General features: G+C 33.2%; 1 protein-coding gene across 1 annotated transcript in view; it reads left to right on the top strand.

Moving 5' to 3' along the window:
- The window catches only part of LOC110456584 (collagen alpha-1(I) chain-like), a 154721-nt gene that overhangs the window by 104934 nt on the left and 25525 nt on the right, over window positions 1-24262 (top strand). The window contains exons 10-30 of the mRNA XM_021507404.1: window positions 1716-1781; window positions 2783-2890; window positions 3133-3240; window positions 3577-3630; window positions 3843-3905; window positions 4271-4330; window positions 4725-4769; window positions 9684-9737; window positions 9933-9995; window positions 11300-11344; window positions 11755-11808; window positions 12243-12287; window positions 12541-12594; window positions 12840-12893; window positions 13240-13293; window positions 13679-13732; window positions 14106-14192; window positions 15669-15722; window positions 16126-16179; window positions 16854-16898; window positions 17203-17256. Coding sequence (XP_021363079.1) covers window positions 1716-1781; window positions 2783-2890; window positions 3133-3240; window positions 3577-3630; window positions 3843-3905; window positions 4271-4330; window positions 4725-4769; window positions 9684-9737; window positions 9933-9995; window positions 11300-11344; window positions 11755-11808; window positions 12243-12287; window positions 12541-12594; window positions 12840-12893; window positions 13240-13293; window positions 13679-13732; window positions 14106-14192; window positions 15669-15722; window positions 16126-16179; window positions 16854-16898; window positions 17203-17256 — 1275 coding nt within the window. The remainder of the gene's footprint in view (window positions 1-1715; window positions 1782-2782; window positions 2891-3132; window positions 3241-3576; window positions 3631-3842; window positions 3906-4270; window positions 4331-4724; window positions 4770-9683; window positions 9738-9932; window positions 9996-11299; window positions 11345-11754; window positions 11809-12242; window positions 12288-12540; window positions 12595-12839; window positions 12894-13239; window positions 13294-13678; window positions 13733-14105; window positions 14193-15668; window positions 15723-16125; window positions 16180-16853; window positions 16899-17202; window positions 17257-24262) is intronic.

Below are 24262 nucleotides of genomic sequence, written 5' to 3'. Positions count from 1 at the left end.
TTGAAATAACTATTTATCTCGCTTTCTGATAAAGACATGTTGAAATGAGAAATAAAATCATCATTTATATGCCTGAATCAGTTATATTCTGTGTCATTCAACGCTAATGAAGTTCTTCAGCGGCAGTACCAAACACTGTACTTTCTGTTATCATTCGGTTGATGTATGAAACTATGTTACAGATAAACAAATGCTTAAAATATATCGAAAATATTTATTATGCATGACAACAAAGTCGTATTTATTTCAAGTATCTATAAGGGTTGCTCTTTCAAAGGAAATGTTATCAATAAGCAATAATCTTTTGTTAAATATATTTAAGTTTATTATAATAACAATTAACATATAACTTAAGCGGTCATGTAACCTGTAGGAGTATGTGTCTAATAAAGACTGGGACGTTTTACAGATTATAATACGATACAGCTGTATATACGAGGAGGTTTACGTAACGAGGTGTAAGTGCATAACACCCACCCAAGTACAAATGTAACATAAAAACCGGTTATTTACTTCTCTACATATGTATCTGTTTATATCTTTTCACTCTGATCTCAGTTTTCCTCAACGCCTTGTTAGCTTAAGAGATCGTCTTTTGAAATAAAAAGAACTGATATCTAAATAAATATAAAGGTTCAAATGTATTTCCTCTGTCTGCTAGATCTGCATTCCGCATTTCCCGTTATAATTTACATAATATTCTATAAATTCCATCGTTTTATAGAGCATACCATGAGGAGTATTTGAGGTTTTGATTTCTTAAGCTAACTAGGCTTTTATTCTACTGAAATGTGGATACCAGGGTGTCTGCCTTTTAACCTATTTAGCCTCTCGTTACCGAACAAAATTTCGCATCGTCGTTGTAAGTTGTGTAAGATGTTCAGGAAGCACGTTTGATTACCAATTACAGACATGGGTATCCTAACCGCTACACAAACGTTTTCAATAAAAACGCAAAAGTCGCAATAGTTTGATTTTTCAATAAGTTGTTAAAAGTGTCCTTGATTTTTAAATGGTATTAATATTTGTAGAGTGGTTTCTTTTCAGGTAATTTGCATCTGGATTATCAATGTTTAAATGCTCAGTAGCGCTTTTATGGCAAGTTAACAGGGAGTTTAACGTGAAATTATTTGCTGAGTGTAAAATTCGCATAGCCCAGTTAATAACCTATAGAACTTACCTTTTATCCACAGGAAAACAAACTTGTGGTATTAATTATAATTCTGCGTTCATTTGCGTCATAAAAATATAACCCCTCTATACAGTAGTACCTACGTATATTTATTTGAATACATTTATACATTTTCAGGATTACCATTATGTTCGATCATATATGTACATTAAAACCAAACCTTATTAAATCTTATAGTATGCATTCATAATATACTAATGAAAGTTTATGTTGAACTGAGGTCCAGAAATAAATCGTTCACGTAGCAATTCGATTTGATAATGCATTGTGTATTCATAAGAAAGGTACACATACTTTAGCTATAATATTAATGCAATGTATTATTGTTAAATCATTATGACGTAGTTCCTGGTTCTGGTTAACACGTGTTTTATTTAGAAAGCAATAACAACGTTTTGAATGCATGCAACTAGTTCTCTGTTTCTGTAAAGGATGATCTTTGATAATAAATATAATCTTATGCTTTTTGAAATGAGCATTCACTATGCGTGCGTGTGGATAAATCTATATGCTGTCTATTCAGAGAAGAGGAGACATGGGCTGTACAGTTCAGTGTCCAGCAGGACCACGTGGACTCAATGGAACAAATGTAAGCATATTTATCTTAATACATCAACATTGAAACATCTGTCATAAAGGTACTTGAAAATTGTCATATTCCTCAATTTTAGAAGTTATCATTTTCATTTTACATAATATGTCAAACAGTCACGTATTAAGGACGGTTCATTGAAATGAAAAAAAAAATAAAGTTTTGAAAAAAAAATCCAAACATATCTCTTTTTTTTTAAATTTTAATTTGACAGTGAACATAACAAACTCTTCACTCGAAGAGTTTTCTAAATGTGTTGGAAACATTACCTTGTTACTATTCAGAATAAAGTGCCAGTGAGTACAACTATTGCTTTTCATGCTGATTACCATTCGGTTTTGTGACGTTGTTTATTGCTGTAATGCCATGGCATCGTTTCCGTAGTAGTAATGGGGTAGTGACAATGTCCATGCAAGGCTACGCATTTCTACTAGCTTCCCACATGATTATTTATACAGTCACACCTATCTTACACGCGAGTACAAGAATGTGAGAAATGAAAAACATTGGAATGAAGCAATCAGCAGAATATATTTTAAGATGTTATATCAAAGATTTAACTTTATACACAAACAAATGTACGTATTTAACATGTCGCAACGTTTGAGGACTGACTGATCCCTATCTCAAGCTATGACTGAGTGAGCGATTTGTGTTGTTAAATGTACAACAATGAGACGAAATATTTAATACATTCGGTGTGTATAAAGTAAAACTTTCATATTACGTATTTCAAAACTGATGAAATGTGTTGAACATTTTAAAATGTTTTCGTTCTATATGAATCAAACTGTGATCTGCATTTAACATTGTGATTGAAATCAACTGATTAATTTGAATTGTTTTATCGCTAGCATATAGCATACTTATATTTTTTTAGTTAGACATATATTACTCTGAACTTAAGTATATTCACAGAATTCGACGATGAGCATATGATCAAAAATCCATGATACGCGTTAGTTCCATACTATGTTATATCCTTCCTTATATCATAGGGAGCGCCCGGCCGAAATGGACGTGACGGTCTGGATGGCATCGACGGCTTAATGGGGCCCAAAGGAGATGCCGGGGAGAGGGGCCCGGCCGGTCGGGATGGAAAACCGGTCAGTGTGTTAAATATTTATTAAGCAGGAAGAAAATTAAAATGTGAATGTTTCCTAAGCAGTGATCCATTGGCATTTTCAGACGAACGTTCTTTTGAAAATGATGTGTTTTAAAAAATTCAAAAGAGATGACATTGACATTGCAACGACGAGAGAATAGTATCTCCACATTGATTAATAACGTTTCAACACATTACACAATGTATCTAAATTAGTTTTACTAGATCAAATATGTTCAACAGGGAAAGGCTGGGACTGCTGGTAAAACTGGACCTCAGGGTCCGAGAGGTACCGAAGGATCACAGGGAGATGAGGGTGTTCAGGGTGAACCTGGGGTACCTGGCATGGATGTGAGTGAAAAGGCAAAATTATCATTAGTAGCGTTATGGAGTGTTTCCTTAACTCATCAAAACATTACATCATCTTTCGATAGTATAGCCAGGTCATGGTTTGTGACCCAAAGACGACAATCGATGTACAAATTAAAGATATTCTAAATCATGAAAAAGATTATCTATTTTGATATTATATATTTGTATATAAAAAAATAAATAAAAAAAAATTAAAAAAAAAGATTTGTATTATCTTTTAAAAATGGTTAGAAAATTACCAAGGACATCGTTATATACGATACTAGGAAAAAAACCAAATTTAAAACATCTGATACATACCATATTCAATTGTAGGGCACTGACGGTAGACCTGGTGATATTGGTCCTACTGGAGAACGGGGTGAACGGGTATGTAGAAGTTCTGCATTTATTTGAATATAAGCTCGAAAATGTAAACAAGAATTTAATATAGGTTTCCACGCTCTTACACTCATCACACATGTATTTCTTCATTTAATTTTAAGCAATTTCAAAAGTTTTCGTTGTAGCATTTTAATCAATAGGGCAATGTCACATCGTTTCCTGAAAGTATAGTCATTTTTATTCCTTTTCTAAAATAGGGTCGAGATGGACAGCCAGGGACCCCTGGTATACCAGGCAAAACCGGTAGATCAGGAGAAAGCGTAAGTTAAAAAATACCATTAAATGTTTGAAATCATAATAATCTTTTCAACTTCGTAATTCTAGTGATTGTTACACAACTGTTGATCAAATTTATCAGGTCTATTATATGTGTTCCATTTGATTAGAATATTTGTATTTTTGAATGATGAGGACCAAATGTTTGTCTTAGTGCTATTTAGTAGGTGTGGTTGCATTTGTATTTCGGGATAGACTACATGTAAAACACAATAAATTAAAGGTGGGTTCAGACCAGTTACAAGTTGTATCACAATAACATTTATATATGTAGGCATACTAGACTGCACAAAATGATGACTCCACGGTTTTAAAATTCCTGTATTGATTTTGATATTTGTTTTCCCAGATTGTCGGTCCAGTGGGTCCGGAAGGTCCCGAAGGGGCTCAAGGACACCAGGGTCAACAGGTAGGAACTTACATTCCCGTGACATGTTATATGTATTCTAAGTCATTCTCAAGAAATATATAAGTTGCTTTATTTGAATTGACAATAACAAAATGTGAATTGCCTTATTTTAAAGGTTTCTGCTTTCTGAAAGCAATGTTTGATATCCTGAATATGAGAATTTCATATTTATAGAATTTAGATATTTCATATTGATTTGAGTAAAGAGTTTTCTAAATGCCGTAACTAATTAAATTTATGTCTTGTTGTGAACATATCTACACTTTATATATCGTCATATACAACATGTCATTCATTCCACCCTCATTTATTTTTATTAACTAGACAGCTACGATTACTAATTTAATTTTCGATTACTGGACAATTAACCTGAATGTAATATTGTCTGTTTTAGGGTGTGGCCGGTCAGAGAGGCGAAAAAGGAGATAGGGGAATTCAGGTTAGTTTAAGAGTCCCATGGCAACTTGTTTATATCGGATATCAATATAAGGACACGGGTTAAATCCAAAGTGAACATGCATTAAATTGTTCTTTCATGATAGCACAATGGCGCTTACACAATACGTAACCTTTCTAAACTAAGTGTTTATATCAATAACTTGACAACAAGACAACATCCTTACATTGTTTACCTTTCTATTCAAATGTATGATCCCTGTTCCAATGCACTGTTGTTTTTCGTACATTAGGTCCACTGTTCGAATCCTTTTCTTGCAATGCAGCACTACGTTTTATTAGTTTTTGTTTATTTAATATCTATTTTCCTTCACAGAAGTCCCGCAAGGTATACTTTTCATTACAGAAATGATCTTTCAAAGCATAAGTTAAATAAGTTTCGAAGGCATAGTTTCAGGTTTTGGCAGTGATACAGGAATCCTTAATTGAATTCGCGAACTAAAAGTGTATCTATTGCAAACACGTTTTTGCGGTCTCATAGTGTTTTGTGTAAATATTAACTACTGTATGTAGAAGAAATTAAGTCATTATATTATTAGTCGGATAATTAGTGTAAGCATGGTTACGACTCCAGAAGAAAAAGAAACAGGCTTCTAATTAAAAAGGACTTTTATTATGTACATGCCAATATCACTATTGACTTAAATTAATCAAACTGAAATCTCTAAGCTAAAAATGCAGGTATCTCCTAGCGATTAATATATATTCAACAAAATAAAATACAATTGTAACTTTCATCAAAGTATCAATTACAGAAAAAACCGTTTTGTTTAAACAAGTTTGCTCTCTTGGCACGTTATAATGTATATCCTAGACATGTTGATCACTTCAAATGGAATTCATGTGATGTCAATTCCGATATGACTATATCCATGCTGGTGTCTGGCACACGCTTGTAGATGAGAATGTTTTTTGCATAAAGTTTATTAAAATCACGTCTTTAACAGCATTTTAATGTAATACAGCAACAGGTTAATATCCGTCTCAGCGGGTATTAATAGTCAGTTCAAATATAACTGTTTTATTACGAAATATTACAAAAAATATCTGTGTCTTACTCGATTAATAACACGGTAAGACAGAATTGCAATTTTCTTTTAATAATACGTGTAAGAAGTCATGTTTGCCAAATAACATACCTCTCTCATTCTTTTGAATAAATGTCTAAGTTTTTCGAAAATGAGTTCAAAAGTTACTACATGATTTGCCTTTTCGGATGGAAATATGCAAAGAATTTAGAAAAAAAGAAGGTAATAAATAGATATTTTATCTGTTGCACTTTACATTTACTGCTTGCCGCCTATTCCAACATTGTAAAAGTCATGAATCAACAGAGTACTTAAATAACACAATGCGTTATAAAGATTAGATACCCGGTAATGACACCTCAACATAATTTAGGTTATAGCTATGGTTTAGCTGGAATTGTGCATAGATTTATTGTTCAAACTCCAAATAACTATAACCAGTTTGACGCCCAAAATAACATCAAATTGACATTTGTTGAAATGCAATGTTTTCATGTTTAAGATCCAATACTTCATTGACTCATTATTATTAGCCTACCAGTATAATACAACAAAAATATTATTAAGGGGGTAGGAAGAACAGAAATACATAGAATATCAAAACAAATATGTAAACAATGAATAAATAAATATAATATAAAAAGAACAGGGGGATCGACAAAAAACGGTGAAAACGACGATCTGCACTGTTTTCTAGTGTTTGAAATTGAGAATAATAATATGGGTCTTAGCGGGGTTTTTTTCCTCATAGGTATACATTTTTTGTAGAGTGTATCTCAAGACCAGTCCTGACGAACAACCCTTCGTTAAAGTGCTGACCTCAGCTATCGTGTATATATGTATCGTTACAGCTTTACTGTAGATGTTTATGTCGGGACCCTGTTATCTAATATACTAACAAAATCATTAGGTCCCATTTTGGGCCTTTGATCACAAACCGTTTTAAAACAACATTGTACAGATAGGTAATACAATTCATTAACGACTTTAAACATTCGTACCAATATTCATTAAGGATGTATTACAGCATTGTTTTACCTTGTACTAGATAAGCTGGTTGATGGGTGTCACTTGGCCGAATTCTATAGCAGTCTGGCATAATTGCTACATGGTTGTACCTCCGAGGTGTTAAGTGCCCCGCTATGGGTTGAAAGTGGACAGAACCTGTCTCGTAAATTTCGGCTCCTTATAAAAATCATGATCGTTACTGTTTTGAAATAGCGATTTGTTTTGTCTTCAGTATTCTTCAGTTACAGTTTTGTCGTAATAGCTTTATTGATATCAATAGGTTATCGCCAATGTTTCGAATTTTACGAGACAGGATTTGGAATGTTATTGTTCTCAAAAGTGTGTAACATGACTTTAGATCTGTTCTTTCTCGACCGGGTAGAATAGATATGACATGATGATAGGTAGTATCCCATCTGGATCCCACAGCATTTCGTATGAGGCGACTAATGTTAGGTCTCCTGCAGAATAGGGAGTTTTCGTCTATTTCTTCTGCTAGAAGAGACAGCGAAGAAACCAGAAATGATCTTATGCCCATATTGTAACACTTAGGATATATATCCTCCCCTTTCTCTATGTCGTACCCGTTGTTTTCGGTGGTGACCTAAGATAACTTTTAAAAGATTTATCCCACCTCAATTTTATCACCAGGAAATATGATAAAAGATTGATCAATAGATCCGCCATTGACTTTATAAGCTTAATGGTTCACTAAATCGTTTTTCATTTCAAAAGTGTAACCTTAATGTTCAATTAACATTATTCAGCTTCGTGTAACCCGACTCTGTACTTAATCGAGAGACTTCACGCATTGAAGGTTAAAAATAAAATGTTTTCAACCCTATAGGAAAAAGATCATGTCATCACAAGTATATTTAAATGGCAGTGATCACTGGGACTAAAATGATGTTAATGCATTCAAAATGGAACTTTATTATTCATAAAATAATCAATGATTATTTTGTTCTTAAGTCGGTAAGCTATTGTTATTTATATAACTGTAACCTTAGGTACCGATTCTTGTACTCTGTCTTTTAACCGTTCGCACTAAATCAGTGAGTATCGTGATAACTGGTCATTACTGTCAACACACGGCTCTAACACATGATAATTGTTGTATATATCGCTACCCCTGTCTGCTTCTGTCTTATAAACCTTCTTGGAGGGATAACGACATTCGATATGACCATATACACATGTAGTTTGTGAATGTAATTACGCTTATTCGAAAATGGAAATTTAAGAATGCATCAGCGATTGATTCGTTTGAAAAGATTAATACAATAATTCCCCGTTCACGTCTACAAATATATTTTGATACTATCGTAACGATCATCTGCGACCAACGATCGCTTAAAGGTGAACAGAAGTGACGTCATTACCCTCAACTTTATGGTGTCCACCAGCTAGAAACATTCTGTCACAATGATTTCAATTTATATAACTTACACATGTTTTAGAACGAAATGTATATATGTTATTCTCTTATTTCCAACTGGACCCGATTGATATGATTTCAAACTGTAAGATATTGCTAGTCTGTATCCAATGAAAAAAGAGTTACAAGCTATATTTTGATTGTGGTTATCCTTAGCGTGACGGTATAGCATGTTATTAAATCTAAATTCTGTATCACAGAATATCGAAATATACCTTTTCAGAAGGATACGATGTGAACAAGTTTGAAGTTAGGTGCTACATTCAATGATATCGGTCTATATAACCAGCTCAAACCATGCTATAATATATACCTTTTGTTTATGAAGACTTAAATTGACAGTTACTCGTTTCAAATTGACCTCACTGTATGGTACGATATATTAACCGTTAACTACCCAATATTACGTTTGACAAATGTTTATAGCACCTGTCAAAAACACGCCATAATGTTGCAACGCGACCCTTAGTCTTTTATAGACACATGGCAGATTTATTGTTTCCGTAAAACAATAATTAAAGGAATGTTTTTGTATAAAGTGTAACTGAAATGCTGACAGATCACAGTGATTATCTGTTTGACCTGTTTTTCTAACTACATAGACTTCATGCCCTGTCGAACCTCATCACATGTTTGCCATTGTTTTAATGAACATATCTAAATCTGATAATGGGCGGGATACTCAATACAGCGGGTTCGGTGTACGATAACTATTTGACGGTCTTAAATTATCGACGTTTGAATAGAAATGGATTTGACTTATCCTGTTCTTATTGAAACGTTTCAAACGACAAAACAAATTGATGTATTGCTGAGTGAATTAAGGGCGACATAAATATCAATGGGTCTCTGTCTCGAGTTAAGACAATGTAGAACCATTGCACAGTATGATATATTCTGTCAACTAGAGGCGATACTGGGCAGTGACAGATAGATGGATGAAATGATGTCCATAAATTGTCCATTTAAAGCATATTTGTCGCTATTAATATCCTAAATGTGAACTGTTGTTCGTATTACGGTAATTCTAATTTGCCGTATGATGTAAATTGGTATGATTAATGTATCCTCTTACAAAACGACTTTCTCAGTTTAGAGATGGTATCTTAAACGATCCTGACGTATATGTATTTTAAAAACTCTTTAAATTTAATAGATATTTCATCTACCGTGAATGAATTTATTTTACACCAAATGTGAAACAGCTGTGTTTAAATATATTTTTATCATAGATATGTATAGTTTTGCTATGTCATATTTGATACTCAAAATATTTCGATAGATAAGATCTCATGGAAATTGATCCCAATTAAGTTAATTCTTCAAAGGTGAATGGATCATGAAATAATTTGATGCAGGAAAGCGAAGAGTGTAAACGTTATAATGTTACATATTTTACGTCAGAACTTTGCGTGTGTTTCAGGGTGAAAGAGGACTACAGGGCGAAGACGGTGAGCAAGGACCTCGAGGTTTTAATGTAAGAACGATACTATCTAGATGTTATCAAAAGAAACCTGAGTACTACCTAACGTTTCGAAAACAATGTCGATGAATTTATTGCTTTAATACGATCGTTAATATTACTCAACATTATTTATTGTTTGGTTCCGGATTTTTGATATTTTTTCCTTGTTACATATTACTATAATATATGTTTGTAATTTACTGACAGGGGGACGATGGAGTTCCGGGGAAGCAGGGTATCCAAGGACCACCAGGGCCACCAGGGCCAGCGGTAGGACCATACTTATAATACACGCACACTGTTTATGTAATGTATTATAAACTATACAGGACCCATCGTGTAGAACCATGTAGAGTGCTAAAGAGAACACTATTAGAATATAAGGACAAGGCCGCGATAGCCGAGTGGCTCCACCCCGTCTACGATCGCTAGCTCTCCACCACTGGTTGAAGCCCACGTTTTGCAGTCGTTAGGGACTGGTTGTGGGTCGGTGGATTGTCTCCAAATGCTCCGGTTTTTCTCCACCATCAAAACCTTCTTGCTCTGCTTCAAATGACCATATCTATTAAAAGGACGTCAAACAAAAACAAACCCAGTCAAATCAATGTAGACAAGGCCAGCGGTAACTTGTGTTGATTGTGTGTTGTGTAAGAGTGGGGAGAGAGAGAAAGAGTTGTGCTTAGAGATAAGAGAGTGTTCAGAATAGAGGTCAACACTTTCCATAAACAGGAAAATCCCTTTAGTAAGGTTGGTAACACAACTTGCACGGAAGGAAAATACTGTTTTTGTAAATGCCTACACTACAGCCAAGACAGCTTTATTTGTTTTACGAAGCAATCTGATCAGGTCTGGTACGCACAACTTTTAACAAAACGGCTTTAAGAGTAAGGTATGCAGATGTTTTATTTTGTATACTGAATAACAATACATAATAAAAAAAAATATTTTTCTAAGGGCAACTGAAACGTTGAAATAGCAATTTTAACTTGTTAAAATATGACGAAAATATGACTCAGTGGGTCGAAGGCTATTGAAACTCATATGTGTGGGACACCACAAACCAGTGTTACACATACAACGTTAGTTCAAAATCAGTGACGTGATCTCAAGATGGACGCGATACCGATGTCGTAGATTGTCAGCGAATGATTCCATACCTCACAAGCAATTAGAAAGCATTCACTCAGTCGGTAGATAGCGCAAATGTGAATTTGTCTCGTTATGCAACCGTATAATCTAATCCTCCTTCTAAAAACTAGAGACAAGATAAAGAAGAGATTCAATTTTATCAGTGAATGTGATCTTGTTGACACCCGGCAATATGACATGGTCGATTCTATGATTTACTATATAGGATCAGTGTGTAAAGATACACGAACCGTATGATTTTGTCAGTATGCTTGTCTTCATTTGACATGTATGCAGACAGTAACGTGAATCCCCATTGTGATTTATTCTGACAAAATGTCACTACTAAGTATGAAGGTTCTGATTGGTGTGTATCATCCACAAAGAGAATTTTACACGTTACAGTAATCACCAAAACGATTTCCTTTTTATTTTATTTTACACAGAGTCAAGTTCTTGAAGCAGATATATCTAACCACATTCCGGTGGAGGTAAATATAGCGATCTTCTATAGAAATGGGTGTATTATTGTCATTTATGGTTTTAAACGTCTTCATTTACATAGTAAATAGCATATTTTGTATATGAAATACAATTGTCACTACCTAGGTAACAGTGTCGATATAAAAATTACTATTTAGTGTTCTTGCAAAAGACCATATTGTTGTTGCAATTGAAAAACATAAAAGCACACACTAAACATACTAGTCATAGAATGACTTCTATTCAACTAACAATAATAGTATGTATTGATTTCAGAAATAAGATAATATATTTAAAATTACAAAGTTATCGAGATCATATATTTCAATTAATGTTTCTTTCATTCTTTCATATTGATTAAACTTATACAATAATCTGTACCTTGCACAGTTTTTCAATATTATATGTATCTTCGTAGGGCCCCGCTGGACCTATGGGACCTCAAGGAGTCCAGGGTGACGTTGGGCCAAAGGTGAGTGAAATTGGCATTTCGTTGTTATTCACCGAAAGAACCATGCTGATAGACGAAATTCACTGGAAGCCAAAATTCAAAACTCAAAATCAATTGTTTAAATTTTTGTAAAATCATGATTACCATTGTAAATAATTGGTATCACTTCAGAAGAATCATTCAAATTTAAGTAATATTACATGTTTATTTCCAATATTAGGAACACGTAAAATAAATGAAATAAACAACAATCGCATTCTAATAAAGCATATGTCTTCTTGTGGTTTTGTAGGTGAAAAATTTAACACGTAAACAAAATGAGTACTTACAAGAAGGCCAAATGTGTTAATATTTTATTAACAAAATTTGACATTTGGTTAATTAAGTCAATTAAGATATCAATATTGTCAATGAAACTTAAGAATTATATGGGTAATTAAAATTCTATATTTTAGGGTAACAAAGGAGGACAAGGAGACGAAGGGAAGAGAGGATTCAAGGTAAAATTTATTGCTTTCTTGATGCAATTATTTTTCTATTTGTTACGATTACAGTTTAATATATTCTCAATAGAAGGCGTTATCAGGTGTCCCTCAGTGATAAAGGGCCTTTTTATAAAATTTATTTATTTTTGTAATGGTCTTAAGGAGTTTTTACTCGAAACTCTAATTATATTGACGTATTACAATAATTGCAACATTTATTGATTAAGTGTACTGGTTTATATATTTAAATGTTATTGTTCTTGTTTAGGGTGACAAAGGCGATGAGGGCCCTATGGGTTTACCAGGTGTCGACGGCATTATGGTAATGATTTTAAATATTTAAACAAATGAAAGTATAGTTCATGTTTTAAACTTTGAAATACGTCTTAATGAGATATAGACAAGACATAACTCACGTATATATAAACGTTTCTGCTCTTTAAAGACAGCAAAATGTGATTTCCCCCTACATTACAAATATCTACAACTGTAAATGAATTATATAAAACAAGACTTTCTAATATAAGGATTAGTATAGCATTAGTGGTATTGTCATTTACATTTTAGGGGGTGTCAGGAGAACCAGGGGTGATTGGAATGCAGGGACGACCTGGCGAAACGGTAAGTCATTCCTAACCTACCACAATGCTCAAAATTCTAGATTCTATTCAAATGATATGCAATATGTTCTATTCTGTATTATAAAACTTACTTGGCTGGAACAGTTCAACATCGCCTTACATGTATGTTTAATTATATTATAAAATTTTCGTGACAATGGTAAAGTGTTCCTGCCAAACGAAGGAACTTCATTTACATTTCGATGTGGATTTTCAGCATATTTGTTATTAGCAGTTGTATCACTTTACACATGGAATGCATTAATAAATATACAGAGTATAGAGATAACCTCACATTTTACAGTAAATTAAGTATTAGATTTTTTTTATCACAATCAAAATTGCAGGGACCTAAAGGAGATAGAGGAAATGACGGTTCTGATGGCGAGCAAGGACTCATGGTATGTCAACATACATCGATGATTTTATACTAGTATTAGTTTCTCAAACAATTTTGCTACAATATGCTTAAAACGCAAAAAAACCCCAGACATAAACTATTCCACTGACCATATACCTTCCTGTTGAAATATCAAGATGGTGAAATCAAGGTTTTATACCTTTTAATGTATTATTTTGGTTTCAGGAAAAAAGATTAAATCATTATTAAAATCGAATAAGTGTTTTTATAAAATAATTCTCAGTTATAAGTTTCGTGTCATTAATAAATATATGTCCAGGCCAAAACCCTAGCAACATTTTAAAACTTTAGATTAGAAAATCATTTTAAATCTTAAAATAATAATATGTCAATAACTTTTGATGATATTTAATTTGATTTGATAGGGTCTACCGGGTCTGCAGGGTGAACGAGGAGAAAAGGGAGGTCTCGGCGAAAGGGTAATAATTCCGATCGCTACTACTAAGAACTATATACAACAGAGAAATGTAATGCAGAGGCGTATCTGTAATTGAAATGGATTTGCCATTTAGTACATAATCATGATTATTAATTAAATTTTAAGCACATTTTTAGAAAACACTGTAGCATTGTACTAAATCAAGATTTTGTTTTCACAGTGTGTTGAAATTTTGATATTTTAACAGCTATTTAATTGCAGTCTTTTGTAACGACAGAATTAAAACTGCTATTCGTTTATAAGCTAAAAGAGCGAAAGGTATCCTTATAAACGATATCACTATATTCCTAAAAAAATCCTGACCCATTGCCAACATTTGTTATGCCTTTACCACAGTTTTTGTATGTTTCCAGGGACCTGCTGGCCCCCCAGGTGAAAGTTCAATGTTCGCTCGTGGAAGAGAGGACCCGGTATGGAAAGACATGAAGAAACTCTTTCTAGTACTACTCCTTTTCTCTTTTATGCATGATACGAAACGATATAGAAATAGTATTAAATGTCGAAGTAAAATGTGTATGCTTCATTGTTTAAGTGATATTAGTTCGTAGAATTTATTTGGCATATATGCGGACAGCAAGCAAACACAAAATCAATAGTAAGAGCGCATTGCAGGTATAAGATGTTTTTCTTTTTCTTTTCTTTTTTTGTATATGTACATTGTTACATTAAAAAGTAAAAGTAAAAAGAAAAAAATCAAAGTAGAAAAAATATTTTTTCAAGAAAGACGGAATATAGAGGAGAAGGGCAGTAACTCCTACTTGAATTAACTCACAGTATTTCACTTTAAAAAAGGCGAAAACGATCATTAAGAAAACAATAACTTATGCATATTTTATCACATCAGTTTTTCTGTTTCGTTTTTTAATTTATTTTCCGTCGACAGTTGTGTTTTTGTGATATGTATGAACAGTTTTGAGCACGTCTTTGTCTGAAGTGGTCGGATCATGTTAGTTTTTCTGTTGTTTTTTTCAACATCCTCAATACTAAAACGATGCGCGCAAATCATCATTGTTTTATGTAATCGTAAAATAATGCGCTATTTTTAAGGTACATTTGCGTAATCATAAATCAGCATAAGATTGTATTGGAGTAGTACTTTTTCTTATTTAAATTGCAGAGTTAACAAGCGAACGTTTGAGAATAGCGCATTAAGCAAATTCGATAGTCCTTAAATACATTCAACATCATGCGATTATGTTATTTCCAAAATACAACAGACTTTCAATCAATTACAAATAATAGCACAATGCTGTTAAATACACATCATGCATGATAATTGACTGTAAATTGGGCTTATTTTATACATTTCCATTATTGAATTCGCTTTTAATATTGATTTAATCAAAAGGTCATATTGCAAAACAAATATTGGTTTTGAAAGCAAATTAAGTTATCTCATATTAAACTAGTTATATTTATTCCAGAGGCATATTTGAAGTGAAAAATTATAAAAAATAACTTGTGTAATTTAAGGACTATCGTTTCTTGACGTAGCGTAATTGCGTTCGTAGTTTCTGAATCATGTTAATATTTTGTGTGATGTCTTGTGTCTTAGCCTATCCCGAGATTTCCTAAGTTGTGGTGGGACTAAATATCTTAGGCATTTACTAAGTTTTCTTCTGGAAATGGTAAGTCGTTCTTATTTTACCTATATACAAAATATTCCTTACAAGTAGTTGTAGATAAAAAGATATTGAATCATTAAGAAGTAGTGCAAAAAGTGTAGCAGCTTAAGGTCAAGTCACCCCATGTGGTTGATAATATATATTTAAGATATAAGTTAGTTTAATTCGGTTTTGAAATGAAGTTAATAGATAGGGCACAGCTGAATATGATGTCTAGTTCGTCAGACAGTTACAACGCTAGTAGTTATATGTTTTACACGCAATGTCTTATATCAATAAACTGAATTACAGGGTCCTCCCGGCAATCCTGGACCACGTGGCTCACCCGGAACCAAAGGAGAAGAGGTAGGAGCGCTTACTGATTTGTAATACCTCGGTCAATTAATAACAGACCTTAAATCAATAAAATCTTAAATATAGGCCACCCTTTAACATCCTCCAGGTCAAGTAATATGTTCAAAATATTAAGTTAATGAAAATGAACGCTTCTGATTTATATAACGAAAGCTCAAAGATGTCATTAAATGATGCAGAAGGTGAGCTATAATGAAATTCACGGAGTTGTTTAATTGTAACCGAGCATGATATAGTCGCCTGTATTTGCCACAGTTTATACATTGTACCATATGTAATAGACACAAAATTTGTTCAATTAAATATATTTCATGTAAGCTTCCCGGTCCCAATTTGACGTCACATATCGTGTTTTTATATCTTACGATAAATGCAAGTTTTCTGTGACTTTCAGGGATTGTCAGGAAATCAGGGACCACCAGGACCACCAGGCAGTGACGGTGAACCTGTAAGTTTACCATCGGGATTGCTTCGTCTATTGCACGAGTTTATTATTAGCAGGTTATATAGACTCATATTACCTGTCTAGATAAATTCATAGAACTTCCCGAGCATTGTAAACCACACTACAAAAGAAACAAGCTCATAGCTCTGAACAATTTCATTTTGCTTCAACGTAAAGATATATAAAATGAATTGTAAATGTATACAAAGGTTTAAAATATGTTATCGATGTTGCGCTACCGTTATCAAATACATGTCAATATGGTTTTACAATATTGTGTTTTTATGTACTACAATTTTAAATATTCTTTTCGCTGATGCTCTAAACGTTTTACTTTATTGTATGCAAAATAATCAATAGAAATACGAAGTAAGAAAACACCTATTTGAAAACCTGGTAGTTCGATACGGAAAGCCAAACAGAAAGAACTGTTTACCTACACGTATGGCCATTGCGTCAGGACTCAGAAGTGACACTAAGGTCAAACGTTCCAAGCATGTAGAATTAAAGCAAAAGGGAAACGAGAGTTTGGCTAATAACAGCTAGCGCTGTTCAAATGATGATTTTGGGTGAATATTACATAATACTTGATTTATGCCTTATATATAAACCAAGTTGATATATTTCCATTGACAATCAAGAATAGATTTTTTTTATGTTTTATGTATTCCCTACAGGGTACCCCAGGGTTACCAGGAGTTTCCGGTGAACAAGGAGAAATGGTACGTTATTTTTCTTAAATATTGACTAATAAAGATCAGAAACACGATTTACAATTTTCTGGAAAGAAACCGAATTTTGACAGTTATGGATCAAAGATTCGAATTTAAACTAATCACTATATTAAGTTAGTATTATCATTTGTTCTTAGGTATTACAATGTACAAATGTATTGCATAGTCTACTGCTAATGTTGTTCATTTTATTCGAAATTTTATGCGAAAAAATAAATTTGATGAAATTGAAACAAACCAATATCTTGTTTTCAGTGTTGAACGAATCTTAAAAAACACTCTTATAATTCAGGGACCTATGGGAGATCGTGGCCCGATGGGTGATACAGGATCGCGTGGATTAGTGGTAAGTTTTGTTACCTTAATACAGCGGAAAAGGGTTGGTATGTAAACACGGCGGAAACGGGTTGTAATATATATATATACATTGTATACAATAGAAACGGGTTTTGTTAAACAAATACAGGAGAAAGGGGTTATCATATAGATACAGCAGAAACGGATTGTCGTAACGATATAACAGAAACGGGTTTTTATCGGAAACAGGTTGTTTATATAAATACAGCGGAAACAGGCTTTGGTATATATATAGCAGAAACTGGATGATGCTGTTAAACTCTATTAGAAGACAACATTTTTAATTTTTAACGTAAGAAATCAGATTCTGAAAATGTACTGTGAGGATAGCAGGTTTTCCGGATTTTGGATTCCTAATGTTGACTAGATAATACATATATGGATACATATGATTAATGTTTACTTACTGAAAACAATGTTATAATCTAACTAGGCTATACTAGTTTCATTTTTAGGGAAATTGATACCAATCAGGTTGATTTGATTCAATAAAAATATGCACCATCATCCAAATACATCTAGCATTGAAAACATCCCACTAGAATATTGAAGTATCAGCACAAGTTAATTTCTATATAAACACAAACTATTACATTTTTGCACTAAACGTTGTCTTTATACGACAGATAACAGTTGATAGGTATAACCCTCACGTGGCTTTTATATATAAACGAAATGTGTGTCTGCACTATAACTATATGGGCGTGACCTGTGTTTACGTCCAAATTGGGATTAAACGGTGTTGTGATATGCTTAACGCATTGGAAAGCTTCCATTTGCTGAATCAAATGCCAAACAGATATCACATGCACACTCATTTATAGCTCACGTATCAAGATTTGTAGTCGATGCTTTGTTTTCCATGAAGAAAATGCGCGCTGATAAAAAAAGAGTTATTGATTTATTTAATTTATGATAAACAAACATGAAATGCTTTGCTTAAAAATATTCAGATATGAATATTAATGAGGACTTTAAAACGTTCACATCGTTAGTCGTTTGATGAAATGACATGTTATGTACATTTGTCTAATGTATACCTATTTGCTGTAATAAGAGTCCCTATGCTCTATTTTGTATCTCTCACGCAGGAGTTTTCCAATTCGTAAGAAATTTTCTGACTTGGAGTTACATTTATTCTAGCGAAGCGTTATATACGAAAGTCATATTTATTTAATTTCCTTTGACATGAAACAACTCCGGCTTGGGAATTCGATCCCCAAACACTTGATTTAAGACAGGGATATATCCACTCTGCTGCCGGTGATGGGATTTGTAATTTCAAAACATTTTTTTTAATGATCTCAAGGAACTTTTATAGAGTTTGCCAAAAAACAATGAATACATTTATATATTTGATAATTTTGTAAAATCTTTTATGTTTATACTAAAACTATTGGCCGAATTCTCAGATATGCAATTGTTTGAACTACACAAGACGTAAAGTTTAATATCACAGAGGTATCTAGTCAAGCCTTCCGTGAATTTTCATACGGAGATGATTAAGTATTAATCTTACAAGACGTCTGTAAACTCAGAATGCGGATGTGATCATAATTGGACATTACATTCTGAGGGAGTCTTTGCTTGAAATTATTTGACCTAGAAACGTGGACTTGGGACCATGGTCCATTTTGTGAAAGCGTGTTTTGTTTAACAACAACTAAAAAAAACCCATTTGTTCTGAAAATATATTAAACATTTTATAAAAATTACAGATATAGGGATTTACATTAATCGTTTCGTAGCTAAAGAACTCACATGATGTTGTACCTGTTCCACAATTAAGCAAGAACTATCGTTACAATTGAACTTAACAATTCGCTAAGCTAACAAGGCTTTCGACATTTCACCACGGACGTTAAAAGCTTAGTCAGCTTTCAATACGGATTCCAAAGTTAAAACCAGGAGTTTCCTGAGAAATATCAAATAATATCAATCACGAGATTTTCATCAAATATGCAATTTAACTAAATCCCATTGCATACAGGTTTTGTATTACATTTTATTGTCATTAGTATATGTGGGCAGAAAGATTTAAATGATTAAGGGGGCAAATATATTTCCGTATCAGTCTATAACCACGTTAAAGTGTTGTCAACTTGATATTTTTGATTGAATTGTGTTTAAATCCAGTTTGGAAATTTATGTTAATGTGATTTTTTTTCTCATCTGATCAGGTTCACATAACATCGATGTTTATAGAAAAACCGAATCGCTGATTTCTTTTATTTGTACATCGAAGAGACTTTCAATTATCATAACTAATTCATAGCAGTGTAATTGAGGTATATTGAAATGTATTTCAATATGTATTTCAATATACCTCAATTACACTACTATGAATTAGTTAGGAGCTGTGCGTTTTACGATAAAGTGGAATACGTTTGAATTGACCGGCGCGTCGTACATTAAACTTTCCCTGCCACATCCATTTTTTAAAGAGAAGAATCACAGCTATGTGAGGCGGCTGATCTTCCTCTAACCGATGTGACTGTCTGCAATAACCAAATGGGTTACAGGGGCACGAGCCTTTGGCTAACATTAAGATTTCTGTATTAGTATTCATATATCTGATGTTATGCTATTAGACAGACATCAACTAGTGTCAGACTTGTTGTTTCATCAGTTTCAAATAAACTTGTGGTCCAATGAAAATGTAAACAAACAATTATGCAGAGCTAGTTTTGGCTGGTATCACTAGTTCATAAATTAACCCTTTGTCGTGACCGACAGATTTATTTTTGTCTTTGTTTACATTCAGTTTTCCTAGGTTGTTGTTTTCCATGTAACAGCTCATGTTTGCCTAGGCTACGAGAATGGAGAGATAGCTGATTATAAAATATGTTAGGTGAGGTATGGGACAGAGACAAAATTCTAGCTCCAAATCGATGTCATGAAAATTCAGAGATGTCTTGTGTTGTGTAGAGAAAAAATATGTTAAGCGTGTTGTTATATAAAGATGTAAATTATGTTGGAGTCAATTTGGAGATACAGAGATAATATGTAGCTTATAAAGATACAGAGATAATATGTAGAGGTTATAAAGATACAGAAAATGTGAGAACTCCACCTGGGAACTTATTACATTAGCAGCTGAAATGACACTACAACTTAAACAGCGAATGTAAACATACAGAGAGGTAATAAATATTAAGAGTATGTCATATAGCTGTAGAGATACAGATATATTGGTACATGTATTACTATAAAGATATGCTAGGGAGTCTATAGAGACACATGGGACTCACGTACACGATATAGACGAAGGAGATGTAGTTAATATACAGAGATGTTAGACACGATATAGAGATGATGCTTAGCTTGCTGTACATAGGAATGTAAGGTATGCTAAAGAGATACAAAAGGACTCACGTAAATGATAGAAATGATGGAGATGTAGTTAATATACAGAGATGTTTGACATGATATAGAGATGATGTTTACTAGATGTACATAGGATTGTTAGGTATGCTATAGAGATACAAAGGACTAACGTATACGATAGAAATGAATGAGATGTAGTTAATATACAGAGATGTTTGACATGATATAGAGATGATGGTTAACTAGATGTACAAAGGAATGTAAGGAAAACTATAGAGACACAGGGGACTCAAATACAAGATAGAAATGAATGAGTTGTAGTTATGATACAGAGATGTTAGACATGATATAAAGATGATGGTTAGCTAGATGTACATAGGAATGTAAGGTACGCTATAGAGACACATATGACTCACTTACACGATAGAAATGAATGAGATGTAAATGATAAACAGAGATGTCAGACATGATATAGAGATGATGGTTAGCGTGATGTACATATGAATGTAAGGTATGCTGTAGAATTATACAAAGGACTCACGTATACGATAGAAATGAACGAGATGTAGTTAATATACATAGATATAAGCAGGGTATAGAGATGACGGTTTACTAGATGTCATATGATTGTAACGTATGCTAAAGAGATACAGAAGACTCATGTACACGATAGAGATGAAGCAGATGTAGTTTATATACAGAGATGATGGACATGCTCTAGAGATGATGGTTAACTGGATGTACATAGTAATGTATGGTATGCTTTAGAGGTACAGAGATGGTACGTTACTACAGATATCATAGGTATGCTAGAGATATACAGAGATGATTAGCAAACAGGTCTTTCTATTTTCTGTCCACCCCGACTGATCTGTGCTGTAGGTGATTACCGCAATTACTCGTGCTGGCGTTCACTTATCACCGCTTCTATTGGGTTATCTGTTTTCACACGACGAAAATAGATATATTCCACTGTCTTGAATTCTTTCACATGGAACTTCCAACGAACAAAAGCAAAGCCTGTATAGCAGGTTCTAGCAATAGTTACCCGTGGAAATCCTCTAGATAATGCTAACACTAGGAAAGTTTCTTTCTGTACTTTTCGTCTCGCTCCTTATGTAAACCCCGTCCAAAATTTATATTATTCATATTTGTCACTCTTTGTGAATATACTTCTACTGTAATGGAAAAACATGCTTAGTGTTGTTCGGGGGGTGTTTCGCTTATGTTCAGATCAAAATATTTGAGAACAAAATGAAAATTAAGTATATGTTTCATGTTTTTTTAGCCATTGAACTATTTTATTATTTGGATCATCCCCGACTGGGAAAACAAGACAAAATTTTATATGAGTACAGGATATAAAGCTGCATACCTCAAAATCAAGAGGGTCATTATGGAACAATGGTTGTTTAAGCGTTAAAGATTGTGTTGTGTATCGGTAAATGGTAATATAAACTTGTGGTTTTTGGAACTATTTAAAAGAACTGCTGTCCAGGTTAGATTTGGTTAGGTCTGTTCCGTAACATACTGTATTAAAACCAAAAAATAATCCTCTTGTTTTGTACAGTTTAGGACATATTTTTACAATATTTTTCTTCGCTAGAAGTTGAAAAGTGACGTAATCAAAATAGAGTTGGCCTTACCAATAAAACATTTCGACAATTGGACCAGTATTTCTAATTTGATCTGCAAATTATACACAACTGTGGTCAACAGTATTTAATAATGAAACAGATTATATCAAATTTATCGCAAAGATTTGTTTTTCTAAAGTTTCATCTCGCTCTTGTTGATCCCACGCAAATAAACAAATATAACCAATTATGCTCATCAAAGTCTGAAATTAACATATTCAATACAATTAACTCAAAACCTAACTGCAAGTTGTTGATAAATTTACAGGGGACTTTTAAAACATTAAACTACCCTTACGTTTTTATTATTCAGAAACATTGGGCTTGTCAATGTTTTGTGAGCGAATCACAGTATTTGCTAATAGTAAAAGGAAGGTTTTCTTCACGTTCATATCTTGATACCTGCGTACTAGTACTGCATGACACTAAATACAAGTTTCCCTTGCCCATGATTTGCTTCTCCTGAGCCCATTAAACATGTAAATATAAGGAGAATTTAACATACACACGTCCTTTTGACTAGTAAGATACGTTGTCCGAGGGTTCTTCCGTGGATGGCTTAATCTACGCTGAAATAATTTCATGGTCGTCATGGTGATAATGTTTTCAGTTTCTACAATGATTAAAGTATTTGCCTAATATTATGTTAGATCATTGGTGACCTGCATACTTTCCTCTGACTGCAGACTGCCTGTTATCCTGTTATACTTATGTATCTCCTGGGTTCCTGTGTTTGACTGTTTGTGTCAATTTTTAGTTCCTCCTAGTTTTGTCCTGGTGTATTGACGAATGGTATTTTTCTATTTCATTTTACAATGTATTTACTGAATCCGTATTTATATAAGGTGAGTGATGTATATCACCATAATGTCAATGGCAGCTTTGATATGCTGAATAAACCTTCTGCAAATATAAATAGGATAAATATTCATCACAACACTTATTCGAGAAGATATATAAGTTGGAATGATGTATTTCTCAAAAAATATATAACAGCTAAGCTTAATTTTTACAAAATAATATTTTTTATGTACACTGGACAAATCGTGAAGTTTGAACGTGATAAAACTCGGCAATCGTGTAAATAGCTATGTGACAGGATAATGAACCAGACTAGGTTTAAAAAGGTTAATGATCGCACAGGGGCTCCGATAAAGGGTTATCGAAACCTGTTAGCCAGTACCCTTATCTTTGGATCACCCTATCAGCAAACATTCGTTTTATGTGTTTTTAATTGAAACATAGGTGCAGACTGTTTGAGAAATGTTGCATCGAAATTTGATTAAATGCAGTATTTTAATTCGTAAAAACTGAGATCGTTTGTCGAATTTATTTCCTAAGATACCCTTAATTTACTAGGTACTTCTCACGTTTTCGTCTCGGTCCATTTACAGTAGAGAAAATAGTTTAGCCTTCCACTGGAAGCGCGTGTGTCAGAGCCAGGTATCTGGTTTCGTGTCTCACACGGGACTAGCATTAACACACTCGCTCTGTCTTACATAGAAAGCTGGCTACTGTAAATTACCAAGATCTAGTATGGCAAACGAACATTGCAACCTTAAATAGTTTTTGTTATATATATAAGCAGGTAATGAACTGGAAACTGTCTTTCCTTCTTTTATACTTTATTCAACTGTTATTATGTATCACATATCTGATAGTTAAGTTTATATTCACTTTGCTTTCGTTTCATTTTGTTCGAATATATACTTTTTTAAATGGTATACTTTTCAATTCATTCGTGGATGCCATATTTACGCTATGTTTTCGTCATGGATTTTCAAATTATTTGAATTCGTTATCTTCTGTGTTTATAATGAGTCTTAGGACTATTAACTATGTTCACAATAAGCCATTAACTTAATCCGGTTTTATCTCTGTAATCAATTTAACCAAATAGCATGATCAGTTGTTGAAAAATCTTAAACCCATTCATTCACATCCATTCACATACATTCAAATATTGGATTTAGCATGTAATTTTTTACTAACTCAACTGTGAATTTGTTAGTATTGATCAAAATGTTTTCT

The sequence above is a fragment of the Mizuhopecten yessoensis genome, unplaced genomic scaffold, assembly GCF_002113885.1.
Source record: "Mizuhopecten yessoensis strain PY_sf001 unplaced genomic scaffold, ASM211388v2 scaffold8811, whole genome shotgun sequence".
Taxonomy (NCBI): domain Eukaryota; kingdom Metazoa; phylum Mollusca; class Bivalvia; order Pectinida; family Pectinidae; genus Mizuhopecten; species Mizuhopecten yessoensis.
Note: the sequence above shows the minus strand (reverse complement) of the source record. Positions and strands in the feature narration are given on the sequence as shown.